Source organism: Sphaerodactylus townsendi, linkage group LG04 (assembly GCF_021028975.2).
Source record: "Sphaerodactylus townsendi isolate TG3544 linkage group LG04, MPM_Stown_v2.3, whole genome shotgun sequence".
NCBI classification, from domain to species: domain Eukaryota; kingdom Metazoa; phylum Chordata; class Lepidosauria; order Squamata; family Sphaerodactylidae; genus Sphaerodactylus; species Sphaerodactylus townsendi.
In genome coordinates this window covers 33,386,966-33,401,027 of record NC_059428.1, presented here as the reverse complement: position 1 = coordinate 33,401,027, position 14,062 = coordinate 33,386,966, and the positions used below count along the sequence as shown (strand labels likewise).

Below are 14,062 nucleotides of genomic sequence, written 5' to 3'. Positions count from 1 at the left end.
CTGCACATATAACCACATTTTCTCTTCTCTTCTCTTCCCTCTCCCCCATCCCTTAAGCAAGGTTGGAGATGGCAATCCACTAAGGTTGTGGAAGGCATCTGTGGAAGTCGAGGCTCCTCCCTCGGTTGTGCTGAACAGAGTGCTAAGAGAGCGCCATCTGTGGGATGAGGATTTCTTGCAATGGAAAGTCATTGAAACCTTGGACAAGCAGACTGAGATCTACCAATATGTTCTGAATAGCATGGCTCCCCATCCTGCCAGAGACTTTTTAGTCTTGAGGTAAATTCACTTCCACTCGAATTACTGCCTATGTGCTGCAGAAACAAAAGAGAATAGGTAGCTGCTTCATTGCTTAACCATATTAACATTTAGCATGTCACCTGTGTTTGGGCTTCATTTTGTTCAGTTTTTTTCCTTCCAAATCCTGTAGAACTTAAGGAATGCTTACATAAAACCATAAACATAGGTTACTTATTCAGGCCAGGTATATGTCAAGAGCTGTTGTTTGTCCAGCTGGGTATAACACAAATGCAGCTGTTTGTGTGATGGTTTTGCTCCCCCTCTCTGGAGTATGGCTGGTCTTCCAACTGGCTATTTAAAGTTCTCTGTAAAGATCCATCCATCAGTTCACTAGGAACAGCTGGCCATTCAACAGCAAGGCTCTGTCAATCAGCTGCCTTGCAGCTGAACTTGGAAGCAGATAAGGGTAGTGGCAAGGGAGAGATTGCTCCAAGGCTTCTATTGTCCCTTATAGGTTTGGCCACACCCCCATATTGCTTATTGGAAGAGGGAGGCCACTGGGCATGCCTATCATCTTTAAAGCCTTGAGAAAAGAAGACACTGGCTAGACCGGGGGAACAAAAAGGTAGAATATGGTAGTGATTGACTCCCCCGTTCGCTGCCTGAGGCCAAAAGAGAGCATTAATCCAAGATGGACCATGAAACAAGACAACAACAACAAAAGTCCCAAGGGCTTAGAACTGGCTGTAGTGCATGTCAGCCTGCAAGAAATGGAACATACTTTGGCAAAGTGTATTTGAACTCATAAGATTGTTGCAGGTTTAGAAATGGGCATAGTGACATGCACTTGCTGAAGAAGTGGATATTGACTCCACAAAAACAAGTACGTACCTGGAAACTTGTTCTGGATTCTCTTGGATTGGACACTTTTGCTATAATGCACTTCAGACTACTGTGCCATCCCTAAATAGAGACTTTCTTATTGTTTATTGGGTAAAGTTTGTGTTTGCTGCACCTGTATGCACCTTACTGATTCTCATAAATATTGTACTTGTTCACAGTTGGACTTCATTATTCAGCCAGGGGGTCCTGTGTTTTTTGTTGTGTATTCTTTTGACATGCATGCCAAATGTTGCTCATATTTCAAATGCTGGCGCCTAATCAAAATTAGAAGATGGTTTATTAAACACGATTGGTGTTAACTTTGATGTATGAATGCAGACTCGCCGATTTAATACTTCGCATGGTCCCTCATATCACCCTCATTGGTTGAGGCAAAACAGGATTTCAGCTTATGTCTATGAGTTTTTTAAACCCTCCTTTTATAAACCATAGTCAAAATAAACTGAGCCGATGTGGCAAAAGCTCTCTCTAATTCCACATATCTGCCTGTCAATTGCTACCTAATTCCTTGTTTAAACATAGTGTTGTTTGAATCTGCCCATCACCGACGTCTTGCTTAAACTGTGCTGCTCCCAGTGCAGAGCTGCTATGCAGGTGTCACCACCAATCTCACATTTACATCGGGACAAAGGATAAAAAAATAGCACTTGCTCCTAATTCCACCCTCCATCTAGTCCACATTATTTCTGTGAATGTATTCAATGCATACTATACTATACTCAATGCAGGAGTCCCTTCTAAAGCTCAGGGGCAAGTATGCCAATGAAAGACCGATAGATATTATGCGATGTTCCTTTTTAAAATGTTGTTCTCTTCTAAATAACATTTTATTTTAAAAACCCATTTTCAATAGGACGTGGAGAACAGATTTCCCTAAGGGGATGTGCGTGCTAGTGACTGTTTCTGTGGAACATGAAGAAGCGCCTCTGATGGGAGGTGTGCGGGCGGCTGTTATAGATTCCCAGTATTTAATAGAGCCCTGTGGCTCCGGGAAATCTCGCCTGACACATATCTGCAGGATTGACCTAAAGTAAGTACCGCAGGTGCCAGAAAAGGGTCAGTAATGAAGGGAACATTTCTGGGCATTGTTTTTAATTGGGAAAGCACAACTGCTTCTGTAAAAAAGAAAAAAGAAAAGGTTACATTTGCCCATTGATTTGATGTTAAGTGGTCATAAAAGAGATTTTGCACACCTGATAAAGGCTTTGTCATACTTTTTCTCAGCTATTATATCATCCCTAGTTTGTTTCCAAAGGTTTTGTGCACCTCCCAGATTCTTAGAGCTTTCTTGGGATTACTTGGGTTCAAGAAAATCATCTGCATGCATGTAGGCTGTTATAGATTCCCAGTATTTAATAGAACCCTGTCTACTGGTTCATGTTTCCTTCTGGGCATCCCCATGAGACTACGTGGTTGGGAAATACTTCTTCAGGTTCTATATCCTTTAAAACAACCATACAATGATTGTTTCCAGGGGCGTAATGCCCATTGGGCAAGGTGGGCAGCTGATGGGACCCCCCAAGTTTGGTGCAGTTTGATTCAGGGGGTCCAAAGTTATGGACCCTCAAAAGGGTAGCCCCCATCTCCTTAGTAAAGAATGAAGGATGGGGCACCCGTTTGAGGGTCCATAACTTTGGACCCCCTGAACCAAACTGCACCAAACTTGGGGAGTCCCATCAGGACAGTTTCCAGATGACACCCTGAAATTTTAGTGCCGATAAATCAAAAAAATGCACCCTCTGCAGGAACATCCCAGAAATTTGCCCAAGAATCTTTTCTGCATTGAGTTTTCTGTATTGCTGTCAATGGGGGTTGCAGGCTGGGGGGGCACATTTCTGAAGTCACAGTCTCAAAACTTTCAGGGTCTCATCAGGAGACTGCCCTGATGATACCTCCCAGGTTTGGTGCAGGGGGGGCCAAAGTTATGGACCCTCAAAAACTGTAGCCCCCATCTCCTATTAGCTCCCATTGGAAACAATGGGGGAAGGAGCACCCCCTTTGGGAGTCCATAACTTTGGACTCCTTGAACCAAACCTCACCAAACCGGGGGGGGTAGCATAAGGACAGTCTCCTGATGATACGCTGAAATGTTGGTGCTGATATGTCTAAAAATGCACTCCCTGCAGGCACCAATGTCCTGGTGCAAAAAAATTTGGTCGTGGTGGAGTGGCCGCCAATGGGGGGGTGGGGGGCAATCCAACTCAGGTTTTGGCCAGGGCTACAATTTGCCTTGTTATGTGTAAAGGATTCAATGGTGTTGATGAGCGGGTCAGCCGCCTGGCCTTGACTACATTCCACAACCCGGGCGATGGGCCAGCTTCTGCGGCGGAGACCTTATCTCTGCGAGGGAGATGAGACCTCCGTTCCCATGGGAATCCGGGAGGGGGGATGGGATGGACAGAGTTATAACCTGTGCTTCTGGCGGGAGATATTATTCCTGCCACGGCGTGTACGTGAGCTTTCTAGGATGTCTGAATAAACGGTCTTTTACACCCAAAAAGCCTTTTATTTCTGCTTCTATGGAATTCCTTACATTGTGGCAGGAATCAATCGTTCATCTATCTTCCTAGTGCAGTGGACCTCTGGTGTCTCGGCATGGAGAGGTTGAATATTCCTGTGGAAGGTGCGGTAGCCCCCAAAGAGGGCTCCGAGCTTTCCCTTCTGGATTTGGAGGAACCGACGGGAGAACGGGTCTCGCTGGTAACTCTTTCCCGTCCTCGTATCGACACGAGTCTTCCCTTACTTTGTTGGGACGAGGGACGAGGAGACGACCATGGGGACCTACATGAGTCGTTTGGGGCGCTGTCTATGGATCGAGCGCCTGTGGATCGGATATCTGCCCGTTTTCGTATGGATTACAAACCTCAGATGCAACCTGTCACGGAGGAGACGGGTCTGACCACCTTTCATGCGGCAACACAGGAGTCCATTGAACGATTCCTGGACTCGTATTTTGGTGATGCTCCCAAGAATCCACCGTGGCATAGCACTGGGGCCCGTCCGAAGACCACCGTTGAAACCGGGACTATGTCGGGGATTGGGAGGGGTGTCCGTACCAGCTTTCGGTCGGACCCCCCAGATCCCGGACCAGCAGCTGCACCTGAGATGCCCCGTGGAGCCACCGGTGGGCACGATGTCCTGCGCTCAGATGAAGAGGAATCCGAAGAAAGCCTGCATTCCCATCCGGATCTATTCCCTCTCCCATCGAAAGAGAGCTGGGATGAGGAAGTAGGCCGACTGCGAGATGCCCAAGAAGCATGGGGCCGTGAACGCCAGCTATGGGAAGAGGAACGAGAGCAGCTGCAGCAAGAGCGTGAAAACCTGCAAAGAGACCGGGAACAGCAGCTAAGAAATCCAACTCGAATTGGACCGTGCCAAAGACGGCTGCAACGGCAATATGTGCAGAACCTATCAGTCCATGATAAAGTCCTGGAACACTCCAAACTGGACTTATAGCGTCAACGTGAAAACGTTCAGGCCTTTGGCGCGACGCGAAAGTGAACTAACTGCAGCTGTTCAACGAGACGAATTGGCCAAACTGGAACGAGAGAAAGCAGCTTTGCATGCGCACCAAGATGCATTGACTCGCAAGGAGAGAGAGCTGGCCGCCTTGGAGAGGGAACGGAAGAAGCAGCAGAACAGGATGCCCCCGGTTGGAGTCTACGCTGTCACTGGTACAGCCGGGCCAGAGGAAGGACGCTGCTGGGTCCTGCCACCTTCCAAGGACCGGCTCCCACCGGAACACCAGCGGCACCGGCGTTGGTACCTCCACCGATTCCGGGCCCCCCTGCGCCGCTGCCTCAACCTGCGCAACCGCCGCCCCAGCGGGCGCCAAGGGCCGTGGAGAGAGGATATTACAGACCTCCAATACCTGCCCGTTTTGATGGGACCGCTTCCAAACTTCCCTACTTCATCCTGCAACTCGATGCCCACATGGAGGACTATGACGATTTATACCGGTCTGAACGCGAAAAAATACGGGACATCGGCTCCGTCCTGGATGGGGCGGCAGCCGACTGGTTTGTGACTCTTTTGAACCTGCAAGATGAAGATACTCCTGCATACGGTGCCGGGCGTTCCTCCAAACGCCTTAAGGAGCTCGCCTTCCAAGATCCGGGTGCTGAAAATGAAGCTATTCGCACCATCAAATCTATTCAGCAAGGCAACCGCTTCGTTTGCCCAGAGAGATTTGCCCGGTGAATTTCGTGGCGCGCTGCTGCTCGAGCTCCCTCCTGAGTGGCCTGAGCGCATGAAATGTGAATACTTCTCCGGATGCAATGTCCGATGGCAAACTTCGTGAAAGCGGTGTTTTAGGTCGGATCCCCCCGCACTCATTGCTGATTGGATCGAAGTTGGGATCCCCAGGTGGCGTCCCGTTTGGAGCGCACGCTCGTAGCGGGGCGCCCGCCCAAAACCCGCCACTCATTTACCACCACTTCCGACCACCAAGCCAAGCCCAGCAGCCTCTACCGAGACCACCTCCGAGCGCCCGTCGCCGACTGGGATTGTGTCTTTACTGCGAGGAGGACCGGGTCATCTAGCTGCCAACTGCCCGAAAAAACAGAAGCCAACGGCGCTCCGGCCGCGCACAAGACCCCATCTGCCAAGCCACCACGCAAATCCGGGTCAGCCTAACAGCAGGCTGCGTCCTAAAGGCAGTTACCGAAGCGCGACACCCAGAGGAGAGGGGAAAGCAGCTGTTTGCCTTTCGCTGTTCAGCCCCCCATGGATATGGAGTTTCGACTCCAGACTAGCCGGGTGAGTGAAGGCAGCTGCTCCCATTCTGATCAAAAGCGTTTCTGGCCAACCCCGCTAAGCATTACTCGAGTGATTATAGCCTCAGCCCTTGTAGATTCTGGGGTTGCTCCCCATTTGTTTAATCTCACGGCCCCATTGGGTGGCCAGAGGAACTAGGTCTAGACCGGGAAGTCCCCTGGCTAAGCCTCCATACCATTCACCCAAATGGACGGCAGTCCTCTTTCGGGAGCCGATAGGACCGGCCCAGTTCAAAAAGCATACCGGTTCTCCTCAGCATGCGCTGACCATTGGGAGAAAATTAGTTTTATTCTGGCGCCAGTGGCCAAACATCTCCATAGTTCTGGGCATGCCATGGTTGTTGTTGCATGAACCAAAAATTCATTTGGAAAGAAAGGATCTTTAGAATTCACTGACCCTCCCTGCGGAGAACACATGAATTGGGGGGAAAACCCGACCTCTCCTGACATACCCCCCCCCTGGCTTCATCAGCGATGCAAGCTCTAATATGCTCCCGATTCTACCGGCATTCCACCGGCTTACCAGGATTTGTAGAAGCCAGAAGAATATTTCAGGAGCAAGAATCACGATCAGTTGCCACTCCCCATAGAGACACTGACTGCAAAATCGTGCACTACAGCCAGGGGCGCAACTGCCCAAAAGAGTAGAAGTCCACCGCGATGAGTCCCCAATGAGGGGAGAAGGAACTTCGTGCCTTCTTAAGACAAAGAACCTATAACAAGGTTCATACGTTGGGCTACCAAACACACACATGCTGTCTCCTGTATTGTTTGTTAAAAAAAAGGATGGGTCGCTTTCAAACGGCTCTGCACAGATTACCGAGGACTCAATGCGGTCTCCCTGTCCAATAAATACCCTTGCCATTAATCAAGGACCTTTTAGACGCATTTGGCAAAGGGACGCCATCTTTACTAAAGTTGGACTTGAGAGAAGCTTACTACAGAGGGTCAGAATTGGCGGAAGGCTATGAACACTTGACTGCATTTTAACCACGAAGTTTGGACAGTTTGAAATACTTAATAATGCCATTCTCGGGTTAAAATTACAGGGCCCCGAGCTTTTATGGCCCTTATCAACGAAGTTCTCCATGATTTATTGTGTACAAGGGGAGGTAGTGGTATACTTTAGATGGCGCTTTTAATTTATTAGAACCCATGGAAGAGCATGAAGCATTGGTTCGAAGTATTTAAGAAGCGTTTGCTCAACTAACTCCCTCTTTGCCAAACTTTCTAAATGTTGTTTCCACCCAAACTTCTATCGACTATTTGGGTTACGGATCTCAAGCCCGTAGGGGCTAAAGTGGATCCTGCTAAGATTGATGCAGTCCTCCAATGGCCTGCCCCTACCAACCGAAAGGAACTCCAATCTTTCCTTAGGTTTTGCTTAATTTTCTATCGTTGACTTTATACCCTCAATGGTCGGCTGAACTGACTCTCCCACTCACAGAAAAAGCCTCTTACGCACTAAGGGTAAAGATCCACAGACTGCCAGAAGCCGGAGGCCCCCCTTTCCTGAATCCTAAAGAATGTCAGGACAGGCCTTTCAGCTTTTAAAATCTGCTTTTACTACCGAACCTATCCTGAAACACCCTTGACTGGCCAGATCTCCGTTTGTGGTTCACGTGGATGCCTCGGACAAAAGCGCTTTGGGGCAGCCCTGTTGCCAGAGAAATAAAGATGATAGGCTGGTTCCGTTAGTAGCTTTATTTATCAAAAGAAATTACTCCGGTGCTGAGCTCCAACTGGACTGTTGGGGATAAAGAGACTGGCGCGACCATCAAAGTAGCACTCTCCACTTGGCGTCCGCACTGGCTGGAGGGGCTCGGCTAAACACCCCTTTCAGAAGTTTGAGTCGGATCACAAGAACTTGGCCGCCCTCTCCACCCCCCCTCCAAGATGTCCAGCTTAAAACAACTTCGTTGGCTTCCGATTTCTTTTCTCGTTTCTCTTTCACTGTCCATTTTTTCCCCGGAAAAACCCAATAAACTGGCTGATGCGCTCTCGCGCCTACCGGAGGGTGGAGCTACCTTACGGGACATTCGGCGCACTGTTCTCTCCCACTCCCAATTGGGGCTGGCTCGTCACCCGATCTCAGGCGTCCACTCCTCCTTCTCTGCCCGACATTTCCCAGCCTGGTGCCTCCATCCCTTTTCCCTCACGGGAACTTCGAGGAGGCTGGGGCTGCGCTGAAAGCCACCAGCCGGAGGAAGGAGTGACTCCCAATTGCGTCTGGAAGAATGGTGTTTGGCGGCGGGGGGATTGTTGGTAATGCGTGCCTCCCCCATCCGTAGAAGCAGGTTCTCGAGGCCTGTCACTGATGCTCCGCTCAGCTGAGACATTTTGGCTTCCTAAAAACTCTGCATTTGGCCCATGCCGTCAATTTTTGGTGGCGCTTGTGATGCGCGCAAGGACATTGAGGCGTATAGCATAAAGGTTGCTCTGATGTTTGTCGCGAGGAAGCCAAGAACATTCGGGAAAACCCCATGGTCTGTTGAAACCTCTCGGTGGCCTCCCGCCCTGGGAAGTCATCTCCATGGATTTTATTACGGATTTGCCAGAAAGTCAGAGGCAACACGGTCTTGTGGGTGAAATTTGGTGGACTTATTTTCTAAACAGAGCCCATTTCATCCCATAGTAGCTTTCCATCCCTCCTCAGCTCCTAAGTTAAGCTTGGCATCTGTTCATTCAGCATATTTATCGCCTGGCCTAATTCACTCCGCCCCGTTAAGGTGGTTCTCCGACAGCATGGGCCCCAATTCATTTCAAAGTTCTTGGAAGGCTTTTCTAGGTTTGTTGGGGGCCGCCCCGGCGGTTGCCGCCCTACCACGTTCAAAGTGACAGGGTGGAGTCAGAGAAGAACGAACAGAACCCTGGAGCGAGTATTTACGTTTGTTACACCAACTACTCACCAAGAACCAATTGGTGCGAGAGCTAATTCCGCTTTGCAGAATACGCCTATAATAATGCAGTTCATAGCAGGTACAAAAAAAAAGACCCTCTTCGAATTATTGTGTCTGGTCGGGTCCTTCCCTCCGTTAAGCCACAACGCTATTCCTGCGGAAGGCATTCTGGATCCTCCTCGGAGTTTCAGCAGTGGATTTCATCTCTGGCCGAGGGGTGGAAAATGGTCCAGGAACTGCCGCCTAACAGCAGGCTAAAGACTCCCAAAACTTCAAAGCGGATAAGCACGGCTCGGATTTCCCTTTGCGTGTGGGCGCCTGGGTGTATTTGTCTACCAAAAATCTCAGAGGCGGTACATAAATTTTCAAAACTAGAGGCAAAGATTCGTGGGACCTTTTCAGGATTACTAAAGTGATTAATGATGTCCACTGCCCGGATTGGACTTGCCTAATTCTCTAAAGTAATATCCATCCTGTACTTCCATTCCAGGTTTTACTCAAGGAGGCTCCTCGGTTCCGATGCCTGGCACGACCTCGCCGGGAGAGACCCCCACCGACTATTATTGATGGCCACAAGCATTTACGAAATTGACGCCATCCTGGACTCTCGCTTATAATCGCAAACGCTTGCAATATTTAGTCTCTTGGTGGGGAATTATTCCCTCTGGGTATAATCAATGGGTTTATTCCAAATATTGACGCCCCCGCCCTCATTTCTGCTTTCCAAAAATCGTGACCTTTGCTTCTCGCACAAACCTGGGGAGAAGTCTTTTTTAAGGGAGGCAGAGTGTAAAGGATTCAATGGTGTTGATGAGCGGGTCAGCCGCCTGGCCTTGACTACATTCCACAACCCGGGCGATGGGCCAGCTTCTGCGGCGGAGACCTTATCTCTGCGAGGGAGATGAGACCTCCGTTCCCATGGGAATCCGGGAGGGGGGATGGGATGGACAGAGTTATAACCTGTGCTTCTGGCGGGAGATATTATTCCTGCCACGGCGTGTACGTGAGCTTTCTAGGATGTCTGAATAAACGGTCTTTTACACCCAAAAAGCCTTTTATTTCTGCTTCTATGGAATTCCTTACATTATGCCCCTGGTTTCCCCCAGTAAATGAATTTCAATAAATGAATGTAAGATAGAGAATAAATGAATGTAAGACTGAGAAAACCTCTTGAGTACATTTGGTCTGAAGTTCAGCAGTGCTTTTAATGCTATAAGCCATGAACTCTAATTGACTAGAAGCATTCCAACTGGGAAATTATATTCCACTGATGTACATTACTTGTAGTCAGAGGAGCTCATAATAGTAACAGTAGCTCATACTGGATTCTTCTTCACCAAGGACAGAACTGTTAAAATGTGATTCAGGTGTGTGTGTTTTTTCAATTCATGTTATGAACAAATGCTATAGCTTAATAACACAATCTGCTGGTTCAGTTCTATCAATGAAATACATTGCCTCAAAAAGACAATATAACTATGCAGAAATAATTTTAAAAAGCACTCACTCATGGGCTGTACTCTCTAGCAGATTTTTAAATGCATTGGCAGGAATATGCATTCTTTTCCAGGGGTATATATCCTATCCTAAATTGTTTGTTCGTGGAAGAAAGTAGTCCCTTATGGAGCAAAATGATATAACATGCAAATTTGGGCACACTTTTTGGGAAGTAAGTCCAACTGACTGTATGGGAACTTTCTTACAAGTAACCATGTATAGGATAGGGCTGACTATGGAAACTGTGAACACGAAAAGGTTCAGAATGAAAATCAGGTCCAGAAAGGAAATCAGGTCCACAGTGAGGAATATAGCTGTTTGTAAAGGTAAACAGGTGCTCTTTCAGTAATAGGTAAAAGATATATTCAAGGTGCATGTAATCCATAATTTCATTTCCAACTATATCCTTCACTGCTATTGTTATTTAGGCAGGTTTGGTAATGACCGTATATTTAAGGCTATCTGAGTTGGAACCCCAAGTCCCACTATCTAAATTATAGTCCATGTTTCCTTCCAGTGCATGAGGAATAAAGTGGAAATGTTAGTTCCAATCAATGAATTTTTCAGAATATACATTTCTGGCAGTTATAACAGATCTATCAGGTCTGGGTTTGTACTGCTTTCTCTAATGCTGACAGAAGGCATGAGAGCATGACCTCTATTTCTGTTTGTTAGCATTTGTGACATATCATGTGGATAGGGGGAATACAATAACTTTTCCTCTTCCCTTCCCTTCAGAGGTCATTCACTGGAGTGGTACAGTAAAGGATTTGGACATCTCTGTGCAGCAGAAGTTGCCAATATCAGAAATTCATTTCAACCCCTTATCGCTGAGGGACCAGAAACAAAAATCTGAGTGATGGAGGAATTCTCTGCATGCATTAAAGCCACTGGATTTCAACCTACATTTGTGCAATAGCTAAGCAAGGATTGCTTGGGAAATGTTGCCCTTGTCTGGAAAAGTTGCCCGCTTACCTCCATGACCCTTATCTGGTTTCCTTTGTTGAAGAACACTTTGCCAAGCATTTCTTCATACTTTAAAAGTACACTATTGCCTCTGTGTGTGTGTGTGTGTGTGTGTGTGTGTTGAATAATTCTAATATTTAAAAGCTTCTAAGAAGCTTATTTTAAAAGTGTAAATAGATGTAAAAGTGTACATACTTTGCTATATATAATATCTATGATATGTGTATACTGTACATAGAAATATGTATATTTGTATTGTATATAAGCTGTTGCTTTCTAGAGGAAACTGCTAGCGTCCGTTTGAAACCTTTTTTCACCTTGTTAGGCTCATATCTCCCAGCTGTTGTATAATGGCCCTTGTATTCTGAAAACAATTGCTTGGGCATTAACCCTTTCTTCTGTTTCTGCTGCTGCTGCACTGTCCTGATGCAGAGTTGCTGCTCTATTGCAGAGTGCATTTCAGAAGTGTATGTAAGACCAAAGTCTTCCAATGAGTCCACCCTGGGAGAAAGATGCTCCACACCAGAGCACTGCAACAGAGGAGAACACAGTGGGCAAAGAAGAACATGACTAGCAACAACTGGACGCTGTCCCCATGTTCACAACAGATGACAAGAAAGTCCATAGAGGCAGGCACACAAAGTTGGGAAGGGGCTGTAAAAAGGAGGGAGAACCACATAAAGCAGCAAGAAACAGAATACAAATCTATCCAGATGTTATCATCTGCCCTATTGGGGGTGAAATATGTCCTGGGAATGGGATGGGTCCACACCAGCATGTTTGCCCACCCCTCAGATGTAACTGGCACTTATACCGGCAGAGAGGGCAAAGATGCCAACTCAGAAGAGCCCACAGTCACAGGAGAGCATGCCAGTGCAGCAGGGCCGGGGTATTTCCAGGGGTGAAGCTGACTTTAGTCAACTTCCACTGGGGCTTGAGCCCAGGAACACTCCCTCCCTAGCCGCAGACTTATGTCACTCAAATGTGTGGCATAAACTTGTTTGGCTTATGGGGCTATTCGGGTGGCAGAAGGGTTTTTGAATTTCTCTCCTTCCTGCACCACCCAAAATCCCTTTGAAGGTGGCATGGAACCTCCTTCACTAGTGTCTCTGGCTGCCAGGGCTGGCCTGTAAATATTATCATTTGGCTAGCTTTCATTGTTCAAGCAGAAAGGTGGCAGCTATAAGCCCAGAAACCACACCTGTTGCCTTGAATATTAGAATAGGTAAGTTATGGGGATCAACTGAAAGCTTGCTGTTTGCAATATTCAGAATATTTCCTAAACTCTAGTGGGCTAATCTGTAGGCTTGCTGTGCTTTAAAAAAAAAGGTGCTTTGAAGTCAGCCGTCTGTGCGTCATCAAAAATACACAGATGCCAGCAAACTGTTGCTCAGAACTGGAAGGTAAGGGTGGCTCTTTGATCCATTAATCCCCAAACAGTCCCTTTGACATCCAAAGGACTGCTGTAGAGCAAATAATAAATAGTTTATGGGCCATGGTTGAAAATCCCCATCATATGCCATCTCATCATTTCACATTGTAGGTCCTGACCCAAAGAAGCTTAGATCTCAGTAAAATTAATGGGACTTCACTTAGACGCCCAACTGATTATTCTCAGTGATTTTAATGTAACTTAGTATAACTTGCTGTCTTTGGGATAAGGCCTTAGAGCTTACCAGCACTTGTTCCAGTGCCATTAAACATGTTATATTAGCTTTACAGCATTAAACGTAACAATCCATAATAATTATACAGCAGTAATAAATGAAACATTTTTCCTATCAATATCAAACACCTTAGAACAATAGTAAGCATACAGTCTTTTGTTGTCAAATATTAAGACCCACGGTCTACATTTTGCTTTAGAATTCTGCCTATATAAACCAAGCTAACAGCCCTGCTAGAAATCATGGTGAGCCATGTTTCTGGACACAGCATATCCTCAATATTGACTAAATGTCTTAATAAGCTTTTTATGCTAAACTTTTTTAAAATAAGCTTTTCTAAACAAATTTCATAAATGAAAGGGGTCTCACAGACGGTAATCACTCAGAAGAAAGCATATTCTTAGGAGTCTTCATATTCTGTTGTACAGAAGTGTAGCAAGGGGGGAAAGCTCCCGGTGCACTGGTGCGTCCTCCGTCCCGCCATGTGCCACCCCCCCACCACACACCCACCAGGGTGCACGCTCGGTGCACCCCTGTCCCCTTGGAGCTACACCTTTGCTGCTGTACGTTGGCCTTTGACCTTGACTCCAAACACTTGACTTGGCAGTCTCTCTTTTTTGGTGGAACTGGGGGTCAAATTGTATGGGAGATCTGGAATACATAAAAAGAAGCTGTGGTAACACCACCACCACCCCGTACTTCTTTTCACCCCATCCCCAGATGCCATCGTCCACAGAGAATGCTGTCTGTCCCCTCCTGGGCTAATATTGGCTTGAGAAGTAGGGTCAAGTTTGAATTCTCTAGCGCTTCAGCCCCGGTATGAATTGTATGCACTTTCCCATCTGCTTTTAATATTAAACCAAACAGCAGGATCATGAATCTCCTATGTAATATATGTCATTTGTTCCTGAGCTTCCAAGTAAGCGTGTTGGGTAGCATCGTTCTTCAGGATGTCACGTCGTTTCTAATTAGCGAGAAAAGGACCAGTTGCTGGTGCTGAAGAAGAAGACCATCTGGGTCCACTGAACATATTCAGGGACTTCTTCTCTTCCTACAGGGAAGAATGCTTTAAAGAAAAATGATTTTTACACTAATTTATGGAGATAGGTTTTTT

The 14,062-nt window shown here is 46.9% G+C and overlaps 1 protein-coding gene across 3 annotated transcripts in view; it reads left to right on the top strand.

The window, feature by feature from the left end:
• STARD13 (StAR related lipid transfer domain containing 13) overlaps positions 1-14,062 on the top strand; it is a 157,960-nt gene extending 143,898 nt beyond the window's left edge. For all 3 annotated transcript variants that reach the window (XM_048494202.1, XM_048494205.1, XM_048494203.1), the window contains exons 12-14: positions 62-279; positions 1,997-2,173; positions 11,054-14,062. In XM_048494202.1, the coding sequence (XP_048350159.1) occupies positions 62-279; positions 1,997-2,173; positions 11,054-11,171 (513 nt within the window). In that variant the 3' untranslated portion in view covers positions 11,172-14,062. The remainder of the gene's footprint in view (positions 1-61; positions 280-1,996; positions 2,174-11,053) is intronic.